General features: G+C 55.8%; 11 protein-coding genes and 1 non-coding gene across 12 annotated transcripts; 7 read left to right on the top strand and 5 right to left on the bottom strand.

Annotated features, from left to right (window-relative positions):
• Positions 1 to 1113: 1113 nt before the first annotated feature.
• Positions 1114 to 3388, top strand: F5Z01DRAFT_683005 (ankyrin repeat-containing domain protein; the record flags this gene model as incomplete). Its single annotated transcript, XM_046265808.1, has 3 exons — positions 1114 to 1517; positions 1588 to 1769; positions 1818 to 3388. 3 exons carry the CDS (start codon positions 1114 to 1116, stop codon positions 3386 to 3388), a joined length of 2157 nt encoding a protein of 718 aa, XP_046115896.1.
• A 21-nt stretch (positions 3389 to 3409) lies between these two features.
• Positions 3410 to 4337, bottom strand: F5Z01DRAFT_259482 (PdxT/SNO family). Its single transcript, XM_046258570.1, has 2 exons — positions 3948 to 4337; positions 3410 to 3894 (listed from the first exon to the last, which is right to left on the bottom strand). Exons 1-2 carry the CDS (start codon positions 4184 to 4186, stop codon positions 3432 to 3434), a joined length of 702 nt encoding a protein of 233 aa, XP_046115895.1. The 5' UTR covers positions 4187 to 4337; the 3' UTR covers positions 3410 to 3431.
• A 414-nt stretch (positions 4338 to 4751) lies between these two features.
• F5Z01DRAFT_259426 (SOR/SNZ family-domain-containing protein) lies at positions 4752 to 6214 on the top strand. The gene has a single exon (XM_046258568.1). The coding sequence runs from the start codon at positions 4878 to 4880 to the stop codon at positions 5829 to 5831; it is 954 nt and encodes a 317-aa protein (XP_046115894.1). The 5' UTR covers positions 4752 to 4877; the 3' UTR covers positions 5832 to 6214.
• Positions 5986 to 6081, bottom strand: F5Z01DRAFT_t79. Its single transcript has one exon. It is a non-coding gene; the product is annotated as a tRNA-Ile (tRNA).
• An 873-nt stretch (positions 6215 to 7087) lies between the features above and the next one.
• On the top strand, positions 7088 to 9616 carry F5Z01DRAFT_626522 (P-loop containing nucleoside triphosphate hydrolase protein; the record flags this gene model as incomplete). The annotated part of the gene is made up of 1 exon (XM_046261483.1): positions 7088 to 9616. One exon carries the CDS (start codon positions 7088 to 7090, stop codon positions 9614 to 9616), a length of 2529 nt encoding a protein of 842 aa, XP_046115893.1.
• A 556-nt stretch (positions 9617 to 10172) lies between these two features.
• F5Z01DRAFT_638946 (uncharacterized protein) lies at positions 10173 to 11666 on the top strand (the record flags this gene model as incomplete). Its single annotated transcript, XM_046262410.1, has 1 exon — positions 10173 to 11666. One exon carries the CDS (start codon positions 10173 to 10175, stop codon positions 11664 to 11666), a length of 1494 nt encoding a protein of 497 aa, XP_046115892.1.
• Positions 11667 to 12802: 1136 nt separating this feature from the next.
• Positions 12803 to 13559, top strand: F5Z01DRAFT_691545 (uncharacterized protein; the record flags this gene model as incomplete). The annotated part of the gene is made up of 2 exons (XM_046266160.1): positions 12803 to 12922; positions 12977 to 13559. 2 exons carry the CDS (start codon positions 12803 to 12805, stop codon positions 13433 to 13435), a joined length of 579 nt encoding a protein of 192 aa, XP_046115891.1. The 3' UTR covers positions 13436 to 13559.
• Positions 13560 to 14726: 1167 nt separating this feature from the next.
• Positions 14727 to 15287, bottom strand: F5Z01DRAFT_691544 (uncharacterized protein; the record flags this gene model as incomplete). The annotated part of the gene is made up of 1 exon (XM_046266159.1): positions 14727 to 15287. The coding sequence occupies one exon, from the start codon at positions 15285 to 15287 to the stop codon at positions 14727 to 14729; it is 561 nt and encodes a 186-aa protein (XP_046115890.1).
• Positions 15288 to 16665: 1378 nt separating this feature from the next.
• F5Z01DRAFT_662515 (uncharacterized protein) lies at positions 16666 to 17631 on the top strand. The gene is made up of 3 exons (XM_046263959.1): positions 16666 to 17062; positions 17133 to 17313; positions 17362 to 17631. The coding sequence occupies exons 1-3, from the start codon at positions 16958 to 16960 to the stop codon at positions 17529 to 17531; spliced, it is 456 nt and encodes a 151-aa protein (XP_046115889.1). The 5' UTR covers positions 16666 to 16957; the 3' UTR covers positions 17532 to 17631.
• Positions 17632 to 17891: 260 nt separating this feature from the next.
• On the top strand, positions 17892 to 19073 carry F5Z01DRAFT_259395 (uncharacterized protein). Its single transcript, XM_046258565.1, has one exon. The coding sequence runs from the start codon at positions 18157 to 18159 to the stop codon at positions 18937 to 18939; it is 783 nt and encodes a 260-aa protein (XP_046115888.1). The 5' UTR covers positions 17892 to 18156; the 3' UTR covers positions 18940 to 19073.
• F5Z01DRAFT_259407 (uncharacterized protein) lies at positions 19074 to 19650 on the bottom strand. The gene is made up of 2 exons (XM_046258566.1): positions 19580 to 19650; positions 19074 to 19522 (listed from the first exon to the last, which is right to left on the bottom strand). The coding sequence occupies exon 2, from the start codon at positions 19520 to 19522 to the stop codon at positions 19208 to 19210; it is 315 nt and encodes a 104-aa protein (XP_046115887.1). The 5' UTR covers positions 19580 to 19650; the 3' UTR covers positions 19074 to 19207.
• Positions 19651 to 21463: 1813 nt separating this feature from the next.
• On the bottom strand, positions 21464 to 22971 carry F5Z01DRAFT_638941 (uncharacterized protein; the record flags this gene model as incomplete). The annotated part of the gene is made up of 3 exons (XM_046262409.1): positions 21464 to 21946; positions 22016 to 22144; positions 22201 to 22971. The coding sequence occupies 3 exons, from the start codon at positions 22969 to 22971 to the stop codon at positions 21464 to 21466; spliced, it is 1383 nt and encodes a 460-aa protein (XP_046115886.1).
• Positions 22972 to 23225: the final 254 nt, after the last annotated feature.

Raw genomic sequence — 23225 nt, 5'->3', positions numbered from 1 at the left:
TGGGAGTCGGTGAATTTCGGTGTAGCTTATGCGATGCGTGAGAGGATTGACGACGCTCCTTGCCGCGAGTAGTAGTACGTACTTATTGACGAGTCTCCCCGGAGCCTTTCAGTTTAACCTTCCGTGGTCGTCCCCGACTCCCCGCCATCCGCCTGGGCCGACCCGCTCTAAGCACATCTGCAGTGAGAATGTGGCCATCATCCATCTCGGACGCAAGTCGGACGCTTTATCGAGAGGGGCGGCGCATCCTCTGCTTGGGAATGCGAGCACCAGGCGCTAAGTTCGGAGGCATCTCGTCGCATCGAAGCGCAGTCGCGCGCTTATGTTATCGCCATTCGTGCAGTAGGCATTCGATTTCTGTCCATGGGGCTATGCATCGTGCTTGGCGCGCAAAGCGAGCGTCGTCGGTTGTCGTTTGTTTCAGGGCGCTGGAGCGGAGGCAGTGCGCATGTTCTGAGCTGCAGGTGACCTGGAGGCTGGAGCTCTCCTTCCGTCCTTGATGCTTGTCGGGTCGTTCCTTCCACTTGCAATAATTAGAGCGTCCGTGGGATCAGCGCCTGATCAAAGACGGCGCGTCTCGTCAGACACGAAAAGAATCACGCTGCCTTTGCACCGCATCATCGAGATGTCATGTCGATAATCCGCATCAAACGTTCAATCGCAGCCCTGCACGCAGCCCTACGTATCTACAAATACCATCACAGCACGCTGCAGCCCACGTCATCAGCCGCGACACCATGCTTCGGCTCGCGTTCCCGATGACGACGCGTCCCATTGTCCCATTCAGCCTCACAGAACCAACACGCGCGAGAACCACCGCTCCAGTTGCTCCTAGGCTTTAATGTCACCAAGGAATCACTCCGCAGCGGATGCCCTCAGCCCCAATTGGCAAGCCAAAGTGGGGTAAGCTGGTCAACGTATCCTTTGGATACTTTGCGCCACGGCGACTGCAGCAACGAGCAGGGGTCCAAACTCCAACAACGCGCGGTCAAGTCAAGCAGGAAAAATTAATAAGTACTGCGGGATACATACAATAATCTACGGTTGGACCTCCGTCTGTCCCGCGCACTCTCTCTCGTCACACCAGCCCATGACCGCCCATCATCTCCAATCATGAACGGCTTCTCTCTCGCCGCCTTGGGCACTCACTGCTCGGCCATTGCGCACAGCGCCAACTCGTCCGCCTCGGAGCTCGCGGATCTGCTGCGCACCATCCCCGACGGCCAGCACGCGCAGCAGCTCGCGTCCCTGTCGGAGGCGCTATTCGCATTCAGTACCAGCGCGGGTCAGTTCGAGGGGGCCCTCCAACGCGCCACGACACTCTCGCCAACGCTGCAGCAGCAGCTCAATGGCTCGCTGCAGGAATGCCACATTAAAATCGCGCCCATTGGGAAGCAGGTGATGAGACTTGACGCGTCGACGGTGCCGATGATGAACACCATGTTCCTCACAGTGCACATGGACTTGCTGGTCACGTATGCGCAACTGCTCGGTTTCTACGAGGAGGTTCTGGCAATGTGAGTGAGCAGACCAGGTTTCAACTGTTCCAGGGTAGACACAGAAGAGCTGACGTGCGTCCGTGCGTAGGCCAGAGCGAGACGATCAAGACGCAGTACTCGATGGACCTGCGGGGAGGAGAATCATCGAGCAGGCCGGGGACGCTGGCAAGATGCTCGCCAAGGCGGGTGAAATTATCGTCAATTCTGCAGAGGACGAGGCGCCCGCCTACGACAGTTCGCCTCCTCCTCAGCCCATGACAGCCTTGGAGGGTAAGCAAGCAATGTTGCCGGAGCCCGCGGCGCCCTCGCAGCGTCCAGGCCCAGATCTGACGGATCTGCCTCCCCCCTACGAAGCTGCCACCTCTACGACCCCATACCTTGGCACCAACGCAGCCGCCTCTCCAGGAGCCGCCTCGCCGCCAGACACGCCTCTGACAACGAGCCGCTCTGCCTCCATCGCCGAGAGCTCCCACTCTCTAGGCCGGCGGTCCTTGTCCTTCGCTGGCCCTGTGCCGCCCAACCGATCAGGACAAGCTTCAGGGTCCAGCTCTCGCTCCAACAGCTGGGTGACGCCCATCACCAACTCCTTCAAGGCCCTGACCGCCGGCATCTGGGCCAAGCCCGATCCGCTCGTCAATGCCCTTTGCGAAGCCAGCCGTCGGGGGGACACGGGCCAGATCGCCGCTCTCCTCCAGCAGGGCACCAACGTCGACGGCAAGAATGACCGGGGCGAGACGGCCCTCCACTGCGCGATTGTAGAGAATCACGCGAAAGCCGCCCGGCTCCTCTTCACTCTGGGCGCGTCGGACAACATCTGGTCCAAAATGCCGCCCATGTTCCTCGCCGCGTCCCTGGGCAATATCGACGTGGCGGAGATGATCTACCAGCGCGGCGGATCGGCGGCCGACGTGAAGAAATCCAGCATGTCCGGCCAGTCGTACTTTGTGGATGTGGTCAGCTCGGGCAACCTGGCGGGCGTGCGCTTCCTGCTCGAGAAGGGCGCCAACGCCCGGGCGCAGAGCAACTCGGGCCGCCCCGCCGTGGTTATCGCCGCGCGCAAGTGTAATATCGAGGTGGTCCGGCTGCTGCTGAACTTTGGCGCCAAGGTGACCTCGGACGACGTGTCGGGCAACTCCATGTTGGGCATCGCCCTGGACAAGGACAGCCTGGAGCTGCTCGACCTGCTGCTCGAGCGCGGCGCCAAGCTGAGCGGCCGGACCACGTCGGGCGACAGGGTGCTGGCCGCCGCCGTGGCGAGGCGCAACGTGCGGTTCGCGCTGCGCATGCTCGAACAGGGCGCCGACGGCAACTCGGAGGATCTGATGGGGCAAAAGGTCATTGTGTCCGTGATCAAGGACCAGAAGCTGGCAGAGGAGGACAAGTTTGCGCTCGTGCGCGCCCTGCTCAAGAACGGGGCCAAGACGACGGCGTCGGATCTGGTATGGCATCAGGCGCACCTCCTCGAACTGGCCCTCACCAAGGGCGCCTCGTCTCGCATTGGTGGTCTCATACTGGAAGCCGGGGCCGATGCCACCAGGTGTATCGGCGACGGCGAGACGCCGCTCATCTACGCCATTGCGCGCGACTGGACAGAGTGGGTGCGCGAACTGCTCGAGCACGGCGCGGATCCAGACGCCGCGGACAAGCATGGCAAGACACCGCTAATCCAGTCCCTCATGAAGGGCGACAACCTCGACATGGCGCGCTTGCTGATTACGCACGGCGCCGACACAGATTCCCCTAGTGGTTCGGCGAGAGCATTCGCCCTGTCGCTAGGCCGCGCCGACATCATGGAGCTCGTGGGTCTAAAGCCATCTTCGTCGACTACACGAACACACTCTCCACCGTTGAGCAGCGCTGTGCACACTGGCAAAGACATGTGGGGATGAAATCAATTCTCGCTAATGCTAGTATGATGCACGAATTCTACGTCTACGATGCTCCACCCTTGAGCAGCTCGCTCAACCACCACACATGTATCCTCGCATCTGCCGTGAGCTCTGGGTGGAAACTCATCCCGAGGACGTTGCCCTCCCGCACCGCCACGATATCGCCAGAGTCGCCCTTGGTGGTCGCCTGCGACACACCCGTCTTCATCCTGTCGACCCGACCGGGTAATTTGGCGAGGACCTGCACAGCCTGCGGCGCGAGAACCTCTTCCACGACGGGCGCACGGATAAAGACGGCGTGGAACGGCGAGCGATCGGTGGTCTCGGACAAGAAGGGGAGGTCGAGGTTCGCCTCGAAGCTCTCGATCTGACGGCCAAAGTGGTTGCGGTGCACGCGGACAGACAGGCCGCCAATGAGCTCCTGCCCGCCGACCTTTGTCGAGTTGGCCGCGTTGGAGAGCATGATGAGGCCGGCGCAGGTACCCCAGGTGGGTTTCTTCTGGACTCTGGGGGAATTCAATGTCAGCAAGGGCAGTCTAAAAAGAGAAAAGATACGCACTTGACAAAGTCTCGTAGTTTCTCGAGTAGGTCAGTCTGCCCGGCGACCAGGGACATGGTGGTGCTCTCGCCGCCGGGGATGATGAGCGCGTCGCATTGCGCGAGCTGCTGCGACGTGCGGACCTCGACGAGCTCGAATTTGGTCGTGGCCAGTTGTGACACGGCGCGCCTGAGGAGGGTGAGGTGCTCGTGGAAGCCGCCTTGGAGGGCGAGGACGCCGACCGTGATGGTGACAGTCATGGTCGTTTGGGGCAAGGGATACGAATTGCAGAAAATTTGTCGTCGATGAATCAGATCAAGATAACTACCCCAAACCACAGAGAGATAAACTTTCAACGTTAGGCCGCGTCAAGCCACCATCTCCAAACTGGCGACATCGGAACGGACCCTTTGCACATGTGGCGAGGACGGCACCCTCGGGCAGCCGGCCAGCCTAGACTAGAACGAAGCCGCGGATCATGCAGCTCTCCGCCTGCCAGTGCCACCCTCGACGAATCATGTTTCTACATGCTGCAGACGTGGAGCGGAGATGACTGCAGACTATGCGCGCAGCTAGTCGCGCGGACTTGCCGAAAGAGGCAGCAAGATGGTCTCCTGGCGCATCCCGCATAGTTTCTATGACACTTGGACACGACGAGTCAGCGCTATCCGCGTTGTTGGGTGCTGCTCGGCTGGGCATCCGATGGTTGCCGCCCGGCTTTTTCGTTGGTGGAGGAGTCAATTGGAGCAAGGCGCCCGTCCAGGACTCCGGTTCTGTGCCGGCTTGGACGATGGTTAGGGTTGGTATTTAAAGTTTGACCTGGCTAGTCAGCGCCAGACCCTTGATTCTCGAGGTGATTTTCTTTTCTTTGCCATCCTTTCTCTCTCCTAGTCACCACTTCATACACATTGAGACACTCTTCCCGCAACACATCACCAACACCACCTCGCAATGACAAACGACATCTCCACCGGCGCTGCGAGCGCCCCCGCTACCACCACCACCGACGCCAAGCCGACGTCGACCTTTGCCCTCAAGGCTGGGCTCGCGCAGATGCTCAAGGGCGGCGTCATCATGGACGTGATCAACCCAGAGCAGGCCCGCATCGCAGAGGACGCCGGTGCGTGCGCGGTCATGGCCCTCGAGCGGGTGCCGGCCGACATCCGAGCCCAGGGCGGCGTGGCGCGCATGTCGGACCCCAACATCATCAAGGACATCCAGGCGGCGGTGACGATCCCCGTCATGGCCAAGGCGCGCATCGGACACGACGTCGAGTGTCAGATCCTCGAGGCCCTGGGCGTGGACTACATTGACGAGAGCGAGGTGCTCACACCGGCCGACGACGAGAGCCACGTGGAGAAGAGCGTCTTCTCAGTGCCCTTTGTGTGCGGCTGCCGCGACCTGGGCGAGGCCCTCCGCCGCATCGCCGAGGGCGCGGCCATGATCCGGACAAAGGGCGAGGCCGGCACGGGCGACGTCGTCGAGGCGGTGCGCCACATCAAGACGGTCAACAGGCAGATTGCCCAGGCCAAGGCCGCACTGGCCGAGGGCGGCGTCGTCCGCGTCCGCGAGTTGGCGCGCAAGCTCGAGGTCGACGCCGAGCTACTGCGCCAGACGGCCGAGCTGGGTCGTCTGCCCGTGGTCAACTTTGCGGCCGGTGGTGTGGCGACGCCCGCCGACGCGGCGTTTATGATGCAGCTCGGCTGCGACGGCGTCTTTGTCGGCAGCGGCATCTTCAAGAGCGGCGACCCGGCCAAGAGGGCCAAGGCGATTGTGCAGGCTGTCACGCACTACAAGGACGCCAAGGTGCTGGCGGAGTGCAGCACGGGGCTGGGTGAGGCCATGGTCGGCATCAACTGCGATGGTTTGCGGGGCGAGGAGAAGCTGGCGAGGCGGGGATGGTAAGGGCTGACAGGTTCATGAATTGAAAAGGCGTTTAAGCATTTACACAAGGAGTAAGAAGAGTTGAACAACAGACATATTAGTAAATTCACATGGATTTGGCAAAAAAGACGTGACCCAAGACGCTGCACCTGATGGCTCATCCAAGCAAAAAGTCTGTTCCTGGAGGGGGTCGAACCCTCGACCTTGACATATAACCAAGAAAAATGCTTGACCTATAAGAGTCACGCGGTAACCACTCCGCTACAGGAACAGCAACTAACCTCACCCAATATTAGTCTTATCAGCCCTACTGCCACGCACGATGCCTATCGGCTGCCGTGAGGAAGCTTCCTGTTTGTTGCACGGCATAATTGACCATGGTCACAAGGCCCTAAAATTCACTGTTCTGGAGGTTTTCTTGAAGTATGCTTGATATGGCATTAGACCTTGTTATTTCTTATCCAATAACAATTCATTCCGGGCAGCGTTATGCATTTGCCAACAGGACGTGCCTCCAAGTTGTCCACAACCCAATATCAGGTACAGGATAGTACGGAGCGTATTATCATGAGCTCAGAAGAAGCTGTGTTTGACTTCTAACTGGATAATTCTTTTTTCAATAGCCAACCATCAAGTAATTGAATACTTCTGACATGGATGTGAGCCAGGTCTGTCTCGCTGAGCAAAGCTGCAGGGTAGGCCATTGAGCGTGCCTCAAACCCAGGACCGCGACGCCATTGAACGAGAATTGCATTTCCACGGCGATAATAAGACGCAGTATTCCGGTTCTAGAACATTGCTTCACACGCAAATTCAATCACGTGCGATTCTTCTGCGTACATCCTTCTGCAGCATTCTCCTGGCAGCCAGCTGAGCCAGCACAGCCACAGCCACAGCTGCGCCACACACCCGTCATTGGCGCATGACGTTTCGCCTCTCGATGCCTGAGCCTGGCCAGCAACAACTTGGTCCAGATTCGCCTCATGCAAAAGCCCTGACAGGTCGAGAGCGGACTGACCGTTCTCTGCAGCAATCACAGCGCACCATGGACTGTGGCGCAGATAACAATGGAGCCTTGAAAGCGCTGCCTTACGCTATTACCTCGGATGCCACGCGTTGCGAGTCGCGGCCGCGCACATGATGGCGAATCCGACCTGTTGGGCTGCTATAAGAGGCAGGGCAACCCAGCGGGCTGCCTGACGTAGCTGCCTTACCTGGTCCTTGCCCTTCATCTAACGCACTTACCCACGGAGAGAAGAATGCTTGACTCTCATCGCATGGGCTCCACGTCAGTTCCTCCATCATCACCTCCCGCTCACACTGGCGCTGACCCCCGACCCAGACAAGACTACCACAACAACAGCAGCATGCATCAGTCGCTCGACTCGTCGCTCGCGACGCAAGGTCTAGCTGACGAGCAGCGCGGACTTCTCGACCTGATCGACAAGCTGCAATTTGCGCAGCTCGACAATGTCAAACTCCCGCAGATCGTCGTCGTGGGCGACCAGTCGGCCGGCAAGTCGTCCGTGCTCGAGGCGCTGAGCGGGACACCCTTTCCTCGCGATGCGGGCGCGTGCACCCGCTTCGCGACAGAGATCCGACTGCGCCGCGCCAAGGAGACCAGCCTCAAGGTGTCCATCATCCCCGACAAGAACAGACCCTTCAACGACCAACAGCGGATGAAGGACTGGGGCGCGAGTGTCGGGCCCGATGCCTCATTCGAGGCCATGATGCGCCAGGCGACGGAGCTCATCGCACCCAAGGAGATTCCCGGCCGGTTCGCGGCTAGGGACATTCTCGTCGTGGAAAAGTGCGGGCCCGACATGCCGCTGCTGACCATGGTCGACCTGCCTGGCCTCGTCCGCGTGGCCAACCGAGACCAGTCGGACGCGGACATTTCGACCATTGACGCGCTCTCGGATCGGTACATGAAGAGCTCGCGCACCATCATCCTGGCCGTCATTGGCGGCAACAACGACTACGTGCAGGCGCCGATTCTCAAAAAGGCCCGTCACTTTGACCCGACGGGCGCGCGCACGATTGGCGTGCTCACCAAACCCGACATGACGGAGCGCATTGGGATCGAGGACAAGTTCATCGACCTCGTCATGAACAAGGACCCGGAGAACCACTTCAAGCTGGGCTGGTACGTGCTGCTGAACCCGGGCCCCAACGAGACGTGGTTCACGCCCGAGCAGCGGCTGCAGCGCGAGGCCGAGTTCTTCAGCCGCGGCAAATGGGCAGGGCTCCCTCCCACCATGTGGGGAGTCGGCTCGCTCCGGACGAAGCTGAGCTCGCAGCTGCAGCGACACATTGGCAAGCACGTCAAGACGCTGCGCCGGCAGATCCAGCAGTCGCTGGAGCGATGCGAGACGCAGCTCAAGGCCATGGGGGCCGGCAAGGACACCGTGGAGGAGATGCGCTTCGAGATGGGCGAGCTGTTTACGGCCTCCAACAACCTCGTCACGCCCGCCGTCAACGGCAACTACAAGAACCCTTTTGGGGAAAAGTTCTTTTCCCGGCAATCCAGCCCCAAGGGCACCCCCTCGCAGAAGCTGAGGGCCCGTGTCCGCGAGGAGAGCGACCGCTTCGCCCGCCGCTTCCGCCAGCATGGTCGCAAGGTCAACTTTGGCACGGGGCCTGATGGGCACTCGCTCGCGGCCGGTACTGTGGGCGACCCTGCCAAGCAGGCCTTTGCGCAGAACGAAGTCGAGCCCCTACTTCGCCAGATCCGCGGTAACGAGCTGCCGTTGGACTCGAACCCTCGTGCGCCCTACATCCTGTTCCAGGACTACTCTAGGAATTGGCCTGTTCTCGCGCAGGAGTACAAGGAAAATCTCGGTGTGATCTGCCACGAGTTCCTCGCCGATGTCATTGACCACGTCTGGCCGATGCGCATGCGCGATCCGCTGCGCTTCCGTTTCCTGGAGTTGAAGATGAAGGAGTGCATGGAGAAGGCGACGACGGAGTTGGGCCGCCTATCCGACGACATGGAGCTCGAGGTGCAGCCATTCGACCCCGAGTACGAGGAGCGCCTTCGTGCTTGGCGCGCTGCCGCGACGGTGGATGGTGGCACCTACACCGAAGCCGAGGAGGTACTCGAGAAGATGCTCATCTACTACGATCTCACCGCGCGCATCTTTGTGCGCAACGTCATCACGCAAGTCGTGGAGCGACATCTGCTTCTGGGTATGCTCCGTCTCTTCAACCCGATTGAGATTCTGCGCATGCCCAATGAGACCGTCGAGGCCATTGCGGCGGAGAACAAGGAGACGCGCGACCGCCGGCTCGCGCTCAAGGCACAGAAGGAGGCTATCGAGGAAGCGCGCAACATCTGCGCTAGTCTCGCGATGCGCAGCGAGCTGAGGGCCCACGACGACGAGCCGGACGACGAGGTGACGGATGACGAGGGTGGGTCGCAGCCAGCGCAGACCTTTATGCCGCAGCGACAGTCGAGGACATATCATCAGCAGGGCTCGTCTGCCGCCCAGCAACAGCCACAGCAGCACCAACAACATACACAGCGCGAACCTCCCAGCCGACGACCTGTCCGCGCCGACAGCACGCACACGGCGACAACGCCCCAGGAGACGCACACGAACGGCAGCCGCCGCCCTGAGAGCTGGGAGCACTCGGAGTACATGGCAGCGTCGTCGGGCACAGGTCAGGCACCAGCCCACGCGCCGCCACCGCCGCCTCGCCCGTCCAAGGTTGGCTTTGAGGAGGACGCTGGCTCTCCCAAACCCGAGAGGACCAAGGAGAGTGCGCGCAGCCGGATCTTTAGTTCTACGAGGTTTGGGTCGTGATGAGTAAAAGGAGTGACTGATTTTTGGGTTCAAGCGGGCGTTGAAGGACATTAGACGGTTAGGAGCTGGTACTCCGGGATTAGATAGACTTATTGAAGAATGATTATCTTAATGATGACGCTCAACAAGTGATTCCTCATGCTCGCACCAAGAATATTGAAACTAGCCAAGGGCCCAAGGCGTGCCTTGCAGGCTAAAGGCGTGCCGACGATCCGACAGCCACCATTTGTGACTTGATCAAGGACTACGGGGGATTGTCGTCCACGTGGATTGGCTGCCATTTGAGCATTTCCCTGATTGATGCGGGATAGCGCGTGGAGTCATCATTCCTTGCTCTGTCTCATCCCCAGTGCCAGTCCATGACTGTCCATCCATGTCCAAGGCCGCGTCGTCCTACGTCATCGCGATGCAGCCGATCACCGACGACGACGACGAGACATGACCCTGACGCTCCAGGCCGAGGGGAGGAATACACGTATTTGACCTGATCTTCACTTGAGCCGCAATCTCAACCACACCCTCTTCTTTCCCTCGCCCACCCTCGATTGCCGCCACCATGGTCGGCAAACGCTCCCTCAATCGCAACGGCAGCAGCTACTACTACCGTGACGACCAGCTCCAGGAGCGCGTCCGCGCGCAGCACAGCGAGCACCAGTACCACGACGTCGAGGCCGGGCCGCAGCAGCAGCAACAACAACAGCAAGAAGACAGCTGGAAGCCGCACAGCCACGCGCACCATGTGCACAACCGACGTCCCTCGACCAGGAGCAAGGTGCCGCCACGCATCCTCCGCTTCCAAGACGCCGCGCGGACCGCCCTCGAAGACGCGCGCCGCGAGCAGCTCAAGAAGACCATCCTGCAGGGCATTGACCGCGAGGGGCTCGAAAAGTTTCGCAAGAGCGAGCAGGATCTCAAGGCCATCAAGAACAAGAAGATTCGCGCCTTTTACGAGGCCCAGAACCAGCGGCTCAATGAGTGGCTCGAGGTAGACGCTGTCGTCATGGCTGTCGCCGACGACGTCCTCGAGTCCATGGACCCGGATCCGGATCATGACGGTGACCAGGAGCGTGGTGGTGGCCTGCAGCGCCACGAGGGCAATATTGGCGAGCTGCTGCCCCAGGATGAGCGTGACAGACGTGCCCGCGCCGCTCGCAAGGCGCGCTGGGCTATTAATATCAATGTCCTCGCCAACATCGCCCTCCTCGTCGGCAAGGCCTTTGCCGCCTTCACCACTGGTAGTCTGTCCCTCATGGCGAGTCTCGTCGACTCGGCCCTCGACCTGCTGTGCACCCTCATCGTCTGGTCGACCAACAAGTTGGTCCTGTGGCGGCTGAGCGCCCTGCGCAAGCGCTTTCCCGTTGGCCGTCGTCGCCTCGAGCCTCTAGGCATCCTCGTCTTCTCGGTCATCATGGTGCTGTCGTTTGCCCAGATCCTCCAGGAGTCCGTCTCGCGCATCATGCCGCCGCACGCCGAGGCCGAGCCCCTCGGCAAGGCCGCCACGGGCTCCCTCGTCGCCACCATTGTGCTCAAGGGCGCCATTGGCCTCGGCTGCCGGCCCATTCGGACGACGCAGGTCCAGGCCCTTGTCCAGGACTGCAAGACGGACGTCTACTTCAATCTGCTCTCGCTACTCTTCCCTCTCATCGGGCACGCCGCTAACATCTGGTGGTTGGACCCCGTCGGCGCCGGCCTGCTGTCCCTGTTCATCATCTACGACTGGGGCCATACCTCGTTCGCCAACGTGGTCCGCCTCTCGGGCGAGGCCGTCGACCACGACATGATGCGCAAGCTGACGTACCTCGCCTACCGCTTCGCGCCTGTCGTTGATGGCGTCAAGAACATTACGGCCTACCACAATGGTGACGGTGTCTGGGTCGAGTTTGACATTTTGCTGGATGAGAATACGAAACTGAGTCGCTCTCATGATATTGCGGAGACACTGCAATACTGTGCCGAGGGGCTGGGCGAGGTCGACCGCGCGTTTGTCACTACTGACTATGAGGCCATGGGGCCGTCGGGGCACGCTGAGGACGCGGAGGTGGGGAGGTGAGGGTGTTGGACTGGCAGCTGGCTTTGGACATCAGAGACGTGGCTAGTGTGGACGACGGGAGTTGTATGAGTGGTGGGTGAGCATGTGCATAAACTGCCAGTAGCGAGCACGGCGTTTAGGATGTTTTGTTTTTGCATAAGATAATAAGATTGCGGATTCATTCCTTGACTCTCACCATGAAAAAAAGAACAGAATTCTTGACGGTCCAGGCTGGCTTTGCCGCGCCCTTTACAACTCGTGCTGTTTGTGGAGGTTCCTGTCGGAGCGGTCCCAGAGACATGGGCTGCTAATCATGCTTGAGCCCGACTGTCTGGGTCACTTTGCGAGTCATGCACAGCCTGCCACACTCTGAAATCGAGCCAGACAGGCTGCTCTAGTGTCCCGGACATGCGTCTACCGTCTTCTGCCATTTTCACGGTGAGGCTGGGTCGTCGAATGTCGGCGGAAGAGTGCCGAGCTGAGTGCACGTACTGCCGAGATATGCGCAAGATTGTGAAAGATCAGCAAAACTATAGCTGACAGCTGAATGTGGGACACGCGGGATATCTAAACTAGTCTAGGATTTATGTACTAGTACGTAGCTCGATCGTGGTCCCCACGGCACTTGGACGGATGGACCCGCATCCGGGGCGTCTGAGTGAGACTGGGTCGAGATATGGCCTAGCTACGGCATGTGTGAGACCAAAGAGCACACTATCAGCTGCAGGACGCAATGCGATGCACAGAAGGACGATCAGGTGACGCCAATGTCTCCAGTCCTGATATTGCGACACAAGACGTAGCCTCCACTCAAGGCAAGGGAGTAGAGCCCTCTAGGATCTGGGGGAGTGATTAGACGAGAATGGACCATCGTGCTCGCGAGACATTTATCAAATTGCATGTGCGTACCATGGACCCCCCAGCTGAGACACTGACGATCATCTAAACCATATTCCGTCTGTGTGGTGCATTCTCCCCCGATGGCTTCTTCTCAAGTATCAACAAGGCATCGAGATTGCGTAGTACGTGCTTGCATAGTACTTACATTCAGGGAACCTGTATGAGTATAAAGCCTCCATACACTCCCATAACTACCTACCGAGCAAATCATCACACACCTGTTCACACACAGCCATCCCACCGCATCCTCCGCCATCATGGTCCGCTTCCTTACTTTCCTCGCTCTTCTGCTCAGCACAGCTGAAGCTGGTCTCTACAAGGACCCTCGACAATTTCCCCAGGATTGCAAAGCCGCTACGCAAGACGCCAAGGGCGAGGTCTGACTCTACACCGAGACCGCCCTTTTTGACTTCGCCTATCGCCCGTGCCAGATGGTCGGCCAGGCGTGCTCCACGAATAAGGACTGCCCCAAGCCGAGCAAGGAGGCTTGTGCCGCCAAGGACCCAAGCTACCCGATGAAGAAGATCTCTCAGAGTCCAGCAATGTGCATTGAGGGCGCGTGCCGCTCCGTCATCAAGTACGAAAAGGAAGAATGCGATTGCCTCTCGGGTTGCTTCGCGGACAGCAGGAGCTCGGTGCCCTTGACGTGCACCGGCGGCCAATGCACCGTTCCCGAATGTGCCCCCTGCGGCGAGGCACCCAACGGTCGGCGATGCTGCGGCAACGGAGTGCGGGGGAACGATGGAAAATGTTTCTGCGTGGATTTCTCTGCCGGAGGAGGTTGTCTCAGTGGCGGTTCATGTAAAGATAACACAAAGTGCTGCAGCTCTGGAAAGTACGAGGGAAAGTGCTGCACGCAGTGTAACGATCCTACGAAGCCTTGCTCTTAACTCTTGGGGACATGGAATAGTTTCAATGGCAACGCAGGGCTGGAGTCAGCCGTCACTACAGCCAGCAGATGTGTCTTTTGGGGATATGTTCTGGGGAAATGGTATGCGGCAGGTCATCTATTAGGAGAGTATCTTAGAAAGGTCTACCTTGATACTTATGCTACTCGACTACCACTATCTGTCGCCGTATATGATCCAAAGCCTCCTACCGGCGGACCATGCCATGTTTCTGGCGCCTGGGCTATACCACGAGCGAATACCTAGCGTACTCAACTCACAGTGAGGCAGCTAGTGGACTGTTGCTTACATGTACGTTGGATAATGCAGGACGCATCCGCTGCTGCGTAGCTTCAGGAGCCTGGCCTGGGTCTGTCATGTACGCATGAACCTTCGGGCCATGACCTATTTGAAGAAGAACAGTGGGGTGTACAGCGCGGCTCTGTTCGTGCCGAAGCTATAACCATAGAATTCCCTTTTCTCGGGACCCGATATTAATCATACACGTACGAGATTGAAAGATGTTGCATTGGCTTTTCCTGACGATGGCGACGCGCCAATCATCTTAGGTATATAACCCAGTAAGTGTCGATATAGCTCGGCAATTAGAAGATACAAAGAATCAGACAGCATTCGATTGATGATGAACTGGAGCGAGCTGCTCTAATTACTGCACAAGGGCCCTTTGGAACTTCCCGAGCACCAAGACCACGCCCGCAACCACGCTGGATTACATAGACCAAGCGTCTTGCGGGTCTACTACGAGCATTTGGTATCCCTTGAATTATACTCGTTTCGTTAGCGGAACTTTTCATGTGTCGTACATAGAGTCGCACTGGGGCACGACATCCATACCATGAAATAGGGGTTGAGTGGGCGAAGCTTGGGCGAGGTAATTCGTTTGGCCTCATTGAGAAGAAGGGCGTACATGCCTCCTCACGGAGACGTTCCTTTACAGGCTCTTGATCCCACGGAGGGTCCCACCTTGAACCGTACATTGAAGGCATGTATCGACGTATTCAATTCACTGCTCTTTGTGCTGTCTATACCACCTTTTTACCTCGATGATTCTCGAATCAACATCAGGCCCTTCGTCCATGTGGGGATAGTAAAGACAATTCTCTCAAGGACCCTCCATCTCGCTTCTGTCACATTATAACTAACTTCCATTACGGGCTAGGAGATAGGACATAACGCCAGGTCTCTAATCATACAATAACTAGGAAGTATATCCTGCCAGTGGCATTCGCTTATCCATAGTGTCGTTTCCATGTACTTCCAGTAGTGTCTCTGCTCAGTCACTTTCGAAGCCAGCCAGCAGGCTCGCTTTTGCCACTGCCTTGAAGGAGGCCCTCATTGCCTGCTCCCACTCCGCTTGCGTAAGCTGCGCCTTGAAGTTCTCTATTGCAAACTCTTTGAGTCCTTCCAATGTGGCCTTCTTCTCGTGATCTGGTTCCCACACAATGAGGAAAAGACGCAAGTGCCCAATTTCCTCCATGGCAATAGCTATGTGGTCGAGGTGGTCGCGACAGAACGTTTTGATATCGGATCCTGCCGTCGTTTCCCAAAAGGCGAGTTTCTGACCCAACATACCAGCAAGCGTATTAGCCAAACCGGTCCGTGCATCTGGGTCAAGCTCGAGCCCAGCGGCTTTGAGCGCGTCGTAGGAACTGCTGAAGCTGGGCTTCTGGACCCGCAAAAAGATGACATTTTCTTTCGTGGGCAGTATATAAGAGGACAAATAAGCGGTCATGTTCGTCCATGTCGTGAAGCGGTACACCACGCTAGACTGGTGCGTCCAAGTTTTATAGAGCGTGAACCGGTCTACGCCGAATAGCCAGTTGAACTTGTCCATCTGCGTTTTGACGCCCGAGGATTTCGGAAATGTACGAGTTTCAGAGGAGGAATAAAAACTAACATGTCCGAGGACCTTGATGAGACAATGGTTGCTTTAAGACTACCAGTTGAACCGCTCGAGATATTTTAGGACTAAGAGGTGGCGTTTTCAACTTTTCAGGGATGGAAACGCAGCTATCGAACGGTTCACATCCCGCTCTGTCAGAAGTTACATTTAAATGATGTCGTGACAGATGAAAGAAAGGTATTGGACGTATATTCTAGGTTCATATGTCACCCCGCCACGCATGCGCTTCAGCTCCCTCGTGTTGGGACCCATCACCCAATTATGGCCACTCATGCTAATGCATGTAGCTGAGTGGCTGAGACACGGCCTAGATTTGGGAGATAGTATACTGTACCGGGCAATAACCATATAAACTATATGAGTAATTCCTGCCCCTTTTCATTGTTTGCAGATCCTCTCGCGTGCCATTAATATCCCTAACTCAACAGCTATATTTCAGCTTGTCCCCTGTATACCGAATTCTCGACAGTTGAACGAAAAAAGGTCACCAAAATCACAACATTAGCTGCGATGGCGTTGGCTGTCACGGTGTCGCCTGTCAGGCCGCGCGTGCCTCGAGTGGAGTCGAGTCTAGTGACTACTAGTGTAGCGTACGCAGCTTGTCAGGCCGCTTGTTCCGTTACGCTAGCCATTCCTGGCCCATAACGCATGGTAAGATTGGGAGAACAACTATATTCTGTAGTTAGTCTTTCAATATCTCAAGACGCTAGACTTGGCTAGGATGCGCGGGTGCGTAGTCGCGTACTATATAAGTACTTATCTGGTTAGCCGAGTCACTAGCTCACTATTCCTCCAATCCTAAAAAGCCGCCGCAGCAAACCCCGCGGACGGCGCGAAGAAGGTGATTGGATGATATATTCCAATGCATGGCCGGTATAATGTAGAAGATTAATCTCACGATACTTGTCTCCGTTGATAGCCCAAGGCGAGGATCTGGGAGCTGCATGTTCACGGTACTATTTCAAACACCAAGCGCACACGATACATTTCGCCTAAGTATTATACTGTGTCCCCACTCTGTGCATTGCAGTGGTTCGATCATGCTGAATGACCCGGAAGAGGGAGGACTTGGTATATATTATGTAAACGTTTGCGAGACCTGCAACATCCACTTTGGCAATCAGGCGGTGCGGCTGATGCTGGCAGCTTGCCGCAGGTGCAGGTCGTGTGACAGGATTGTGCTGCATTTGAGGCGCGGTGCTCAGCATGGGACCACCACTAGCGGAGGTACGTAGTACTTACCAGAGCGCCCGCATAGCGGTATGTATCTGCAAATCCAAGCCTCCAGTCTCCTGCCGGGAAACGCTAATTTAGACCACTTATTAGTAGGTGGGATCACGCCTTAGCTGAACCTTCTCTGGCCTACAACACTGCCGATTCCGAGGAAATGCGCCCCGGTCCAAGGAGGCTGCGGCCCCGGAACTTTCAGCCACCCCACAATATGCCTTCACTGAGCAGGTCTCTAGCAAGCTGAGCAGGTTGATCGTTTCCACCCTCCAAGAGCAGCTTTAAAAGGTCTATCAAAGCCCTTCCGCAAATTACAAGCGCACTGTATTTCACTTCTTCTTCGTACCTTCCCTATTTTTTGGTCCTCCAACAATATGCCTAGCACACGCCCCGTAACGCTTGTACATTGCCCTCTCACGTCCCTGAGCGCAATTCCAAATCCCGTCGCTCATCAAGTAGTGGATCACTTCGGAGTTGATGTGAGAATAACTTTCTCTTCCTCTCCGTCTTGGTAGTTGTGGATATTGCTAACCATTCTGTTACTTAAAGGTGGGCTCTCCATCAAACGTTACCAGGTTCGAGCTGCAAGTGAAACCAGACAAGAAGACTGTACAATTGCGTACCACCAAAGGCGCAGAACAAGGCTTGTACCAAAATGCTCGAGTTTTGCTATTCGAGACCAACATCACGGGGGAAACATCTCTTTCGGACGATGAAATCGAGCTCATAGGTATAATTCACTGCTCTCCGGCTCTTCGTGTGCTAATCACGGCAGTAGCGAAAAGGTTGATACAGGAGCATGGTGACTACCGCCTTCTCTGGAACAATTGCCAGACATGGGCTTCCTATCTTTTCAATGAAATCACTGACGTGAGGGGCCACCTAGGCCTGAAGGTGTCCGCCATGGTGTCAAAGCCCTTATTATCATTATATAGTAAAATATTTTAAGCGTTAAGTATTAAGGACACTAGAATATAATCTAATAAGTACGAGGCTCTTTAAGTAGCTATTAACTCGTTATGCGATAACTTTATTTTTCTTATCCTCTAGAACTTAGTTCTATTTATATGTATTAATTAATTATTTTAAGCCTAATTATAGACCGGTCTCGTGGTATTATTATCTTCAATTCAATACATTTCTGTGCGGCTACGAGGCTGCCTATGTGTGCCTATGTTACGGCGTTAAAGCTGCGGCGTTAAGGCTCGCATCTAATAGCCCCGCGTTGGAGCTTCTGGCTTAGTAAGCAGAACAGAGCACTACCAAAAACCATTGTGTCGAACTGAGTCACCCTCTATCCAATGCAGAGGTTAGGCCGTCGTTCATGTCGGAACCACGCATCATGGTTCGCGTTGCCATTCTAGGCGGCTCAGGCCACGTTGGGAGAACCCTTGCGGAGGTGATTAGCCAAGACTCCAGGCACTCTGTTATTGTGCTCGGGCGAAGGGTGCGGCCATTTCATGCCATAGTCTAGGCTCTTGACGATTTACTGACTGCAAGTTCGTGATAGGTGCCACAGAAGACGTTGCCCGGCATTAATTATGTGTCGGTTGACTACGCCGGCGTAACAGCCATGGCCTCTATCCTAGAGGCGCATCAGATCCATACAATCATCTCGTGCCTCATGCTTATGGAGGAAAGCATTGCTACTTCCGAGGCAGCAGCAATTGCCGCCGCCGAAATGTCGCGGTGCACTCGTCGCTTCATCGCTAGCAATTGGGGCCCGCCAACCAAAGAAGAGTACAGAAGTCGATCGCCGTGGTTTCCTTTTCAGCTCGACATACGCGATCAGCTCCGTACAACATCACTAGAATGGACAGAGATCGTCACCGGGTACTTTCTCGATTACTGGGGGATGCCTCACTTGAAGACGAACATGACACCAGATATGCCAGTCTTGGACATTGTCGATGGAGTCGCGGGCATTCCAGGGACAGGCAATGAACTAATATCCTTCGCATACACATATGACGTTGCGAGGGTCATTACAGAACTTTTGATGATGCCCAAATGGGATGAAGCAACCTACATTGTTGCAGACAAGCTGTCATGGAATGAATTCATTGCCCTCGCAGAAAGGGCCTGCGGTCGCAAGTTCGACGTTGCATATGACTATGTCAGCAAACTGGCGAAAGGAGACATCACAGAGCTGCCGAATCATCGCCAAGTGTATCACGAGTTCCCGAAACAGGAGTTACGTCAGATGTACTCTAGTCTTGGCTTGTCGATGGCGATGGGGACTTTTGATCTAGATCTGGGCAGAAGCATCCATCTGCAACTCCCACATATAAGGATGATGACTGTGCGAGACATGCTACAGGACATCTGGGCTTCACGACATACGAGTGCGAGTTAATTGAAACCTTTTCGCATAGTGCTCGTCAACCGGAGGCTGGGGCCGCTGGCGCGGATGGCGGCGGGTAGAAAGGGACGGGACGAGCCGAAATAATATTACGGGCCGTGCGAAGTATCACGGGGCAAGATTGGACCAAGAGCTGTCCATTTCTCCGTACGACGCAACCATCGGGATACATGCCATTTCCAGCGCTTGCGTAGGTCGACAAGCAGGCACCCCATGCTAACACCCCGCTAGACACCTTGAGTGTATAATGGGCAAACTTAGCTCAATCCTCTGACCACATGCCGCTTCCAGAGATGTTTGATGCCGAGTTGATTGGGAACATAAAAGAGCCTGTGATTTTTGGGCCGTTGCTGAGTGTCAATTGCAGCTCTTCCGTACCAACTTCTCCGTCAAAGTTTTGGCGGGTGGCCAGTTGTTCCATGTCGCCGTATTCCAGACTGGCCTCGTTGCATGTGAACTCCTCGACAGGGAGATCAAGGTTGCCGCTAAAGTGGAATTGAATGTCGTCAATGATAAACGTAGCGATAAATTTGCTGCCGCCAGTAACACTTTTGACAAAGCCTGGTGCAGAAGGCATCTGTTGAGAAGATTCATTAGTCGATAATAAAAATATTGATACGTGTAAACGACTTACTATAACAGGCTGTCTATATGCGTGTGATGCGTGTAGATGTGTGTAGGTTTGGCTGTGTTCGTGTTTTGAACAGAGGTTGCCTTTGGTGGGACAAGAAGATGGAAGAGACGGGAGGTTTTTGGGTAGAAGGGAAGGCCCGGTCTTATATATAAATACTTTGAGATCGATCTCCCTCACGGGGCTCTCTCTATCTGGTCCCATGCTAGGCCTGCATTTGCTAGTGTCGGTGTTAAGAGCAAGTCAACAGGATTAGTATGTGACGAAACAGAGTAAACCAAATTCTGGTGTTATAATTGGGTGGAAAAGGGACCGTTGCGCATTACTCAGATGTTAACATGCTACTTCTTACTTTCAGCTCCCCACTAATGAGCGATCATGTCTGCTTCCGACTGTCCTAATTACCTGAGCGATGTCACGTTAGGATGAGGTATCTCGAAAAGAGTGCCATGCAGCGATTCTCTCCTACCTAAGACGTAGGGGAAAGTACACTACCGAGCACACTGGCTTTCAATATTACCGTATGAGTATATATAAGTCTACGGAATGTGGCTCGCTCTCTTTTCAAATGCAAGACTATGCGGAGGTATGAGAAATTAAGAACGGCGAACACCCAACATGAAGGCTTCATACCGGAATTGAAACCCCTCCTTGATTTCTTCATGTCTAAGACCTTTACAGGCATGACGTATCTTTTTCACATTACATGTACGTTGCACCCGCTCGCCGTTTGAGCCTTTGAGGGGCTATCACCTTGTCTCAACCCAGCTGAGCCTTTTTCTATCGCTGCGCTAGTACTTGCATCCTAAGGCTGCATGTTTTTCATAAAATTCGGCTCGGCAGTGCATTTCCGTACTAGTAGGTACAAGATCTTCAACAGACAAAAGCTGAACCTTCAGAATCCGAGACATGCATAGCTAGTAACATGAATTACTTTTCCCGGACAAGACTCGGATAAGTCTCCCGAGTCCCGAGAGAGATCAGGTACATTATATCTCGACATATCTTGCTCTCAGCGACGCAATCCAGTCTTCCAATAAAATACACCCTCAAACTAGGTCGATTCCCTTTTCCGTCGAGCCGTTCGAGTTTCGAGAAAGCCTGTCTGGATAGGAGTGTAGTTGGTTGAGAATGTAGTTGGTTTGGGTAAGGATCACCCATGGCGCGCGCTCCCTTTCAAGCATAGATCACTGGATCACAGCAGAGTTACGCTCCTTCAAGACCATCTTTGGATCCTCCGCGTCCCAGTTACGACCTCAAGAATCAAAAGCCACCACTGGTATGAAATAACACCCATTTCACCCAACTATATGTACAGTATCACAAGTTCTTCAGCTTGTGATACCATCATCAACGTTTAGTTTCACCAGGTCCCATACCAAGCACATCGACTGGGACGACAAGCCGGCGCCGGACTTGTACACACCGCAGCGTCCTACGAAACAGACATAAGCTGAATTTTGTCCTGCAGCCTACCCCTTTAGAGCGCATATCACGTTCCGCCGTCTGAAGAACTTAACCGTATGACCTCGCATCCGCTTGTCGTCCCCTCCCCACTGTCTCCACGAACAAACACCTGGATCCCGAAGCGCTACTCCGTGCTTGGGGACGGATTTACATCTTTTCGAGGATTGCCGACCTTGTGACCGGTACGTTGAGCCCGAAGAAGAACTCCACTAGCATCGATTGAGTAAGTATCTGGTAGCCTACTACTTGGAGTGTCGACGCTTTTCGGGGTCCAGCTCTTCCATCGTTATGTCGACTCCCCCCAACAGAGGGATGACTTGCCCCTTAAACTCTCATCGGCTTCGTTGAGCAGAGGGCTAGCATTAGGTCATTCACTCCCTAGGCGAGCAATATGAAGTTCTTCGGGTTGAGATTGTGAAATCAGCTACCCACCAATGACTCCTGCCTCGTGAAGCGCATAAAGGCCAGGCTCATCCACACCAGCGACCCAAGAGCATCAACATTCTCAGCCCAAAACATGACATCCGCGACATCATCCGAAATCATGGCACTCACCGTTGTATCCGTCAAAAACCCCATAGCATCGTAATCCACGAGATCCGTCGCTGTAATGATCTTGTTCCCTTTGCGGGCCGTCGCGTACCGACCAAACGCCGCCCGCCAGGCGCGGTTGCTGCGCGCGGACCAGAGCTCGCGGTGGCTCGGTAGGGGGAACGCACAGACGCCGTGGTGAATGTCCTGTTGGGACTGCGTGCGGATGCCCTCGAGGAGAATGTCGAGGATGCCGAGGGTGGTCACTATACGGATGAGGGACTCGACGTAGACCCATTCGGTGCGCTGTGGGCGGATGCGGGAGATTTCGCCGTTCCAGATGATGGTGCCTGAGAGGTGGCCTGCGACGTTCTATGATGGAGTTTGTTAATGCTGCTCGATAAGGGTTGAGGAGGACGGTTGGGCAAGGGTGGTGCTGACTTGGACTTGAGTTAGGAGACGGCCTGCTCCGTTCTCCTCGGCTGTCGCTGGATCACCGGCTTGTAGGAGGGTGTAGACCACTAGGGCTTGGAGGACGGTGAGTTGCCGGTTAATGTCGTATAGCAAGTACTACGCCGCGTATTAGTTTAGGGTTATGAGATGTCCTCGATCAGCAAAGTGCATACATTGCCGTGCAGCTTCTCCGCCTCGGCATATATGCTCTTCCACGCATACGCTCGAGTACTCGCGGACCGGTCGTAGAACATCCGGACCAAGCTGGCGCAGACGGAGAGGTCCTCGGGAAGACAGCAATGGCGTCCTGCTTCGCCGCACTCAGGAGCTAGATCTTCACGGATAAAGCAGGGAGGTGTGATGAAGGGTGGCAACGTGTCGCCTTCGACCATAAGCTTGGGGTAGCTGGTCATCTGACCGACAATGATGTTCGAGAGGACGCAGTGGCGCCAAAAGAAGCGTCGTTGCAAGGGCCCGCGGGTTTCTGAGACGAGTTGGGTCTCGGGGCTTGTGGTGGGAAATACTCCTGACAACGGCCGTGAGAGGTCCCTTGTTGGTGCAGACTTTGGGATAGCGCCTGATCTCGCGTCTTCCCCTGGTACAGAGGCCTCAAGCGCTACGACTGGTAGCGCCTGAGGTGCAAGAAGCTTCATACTGTCCGCGAAATCTATATCAGGCGACTTTTGAAGCCAATCGAGGTCGTCAAGCAGGGGCTGGGTTGCGTCAACCGTCATCGTCGCAATCGAGGAGGATTCACTGGGCATCCAGGGATCCATCTCAACCCCGGTCGCGGCGGGTGTCCATAGATAGGGAGAGACGCGTGCCTCGCCCTCGTATACGCAGTCGATGCAGCGAGTGATGCATCGCGAGCAGGTCAATTTCTGGTCGCACCGTGCTTTGGATCGGCGGCAGGGTACACACGACTTTTTGCGGGATAGGGGCATTGCGGCGGCGGTGTTCCGAAGCGGACGGAATACCGTAACGAGAAGATCTCTGGGAACTTGAGCTCTCGAATGAAAACGTATTCGTGTAAGATCTGAGTCGAGGGTGAGGTCCGGAGTTGAGTGAAAGAGGATGATTGGTAATCGCCAGCTCCTTCAGGGGCTTGACGGGTCCGGGACTCCGACCCCGGCCCGGGGTTCAAGTGGAGTCTCGCTCGGAGTTCAGGTGGAGCTGCCGGTATCCGGCATGCTCATTG

This window comes from Emericellopsis atlantica, assembly GCF_019669845.1.
Source record: "Emericellopsis atlantica unplaced genomic scaffold F5Z01scaffold_24, whole genome shotgun sequence".
Lineage (NCBI taxonomy): Eukaryota > Fungi > Ascomycota > Sordariomycetes > Hypocreales > Bionectriaceae > Emericellopsis > Emericellopsis atlantica.
This window is presented reverse-complemented; position numbering and strand designations above follow the sequence as displayed.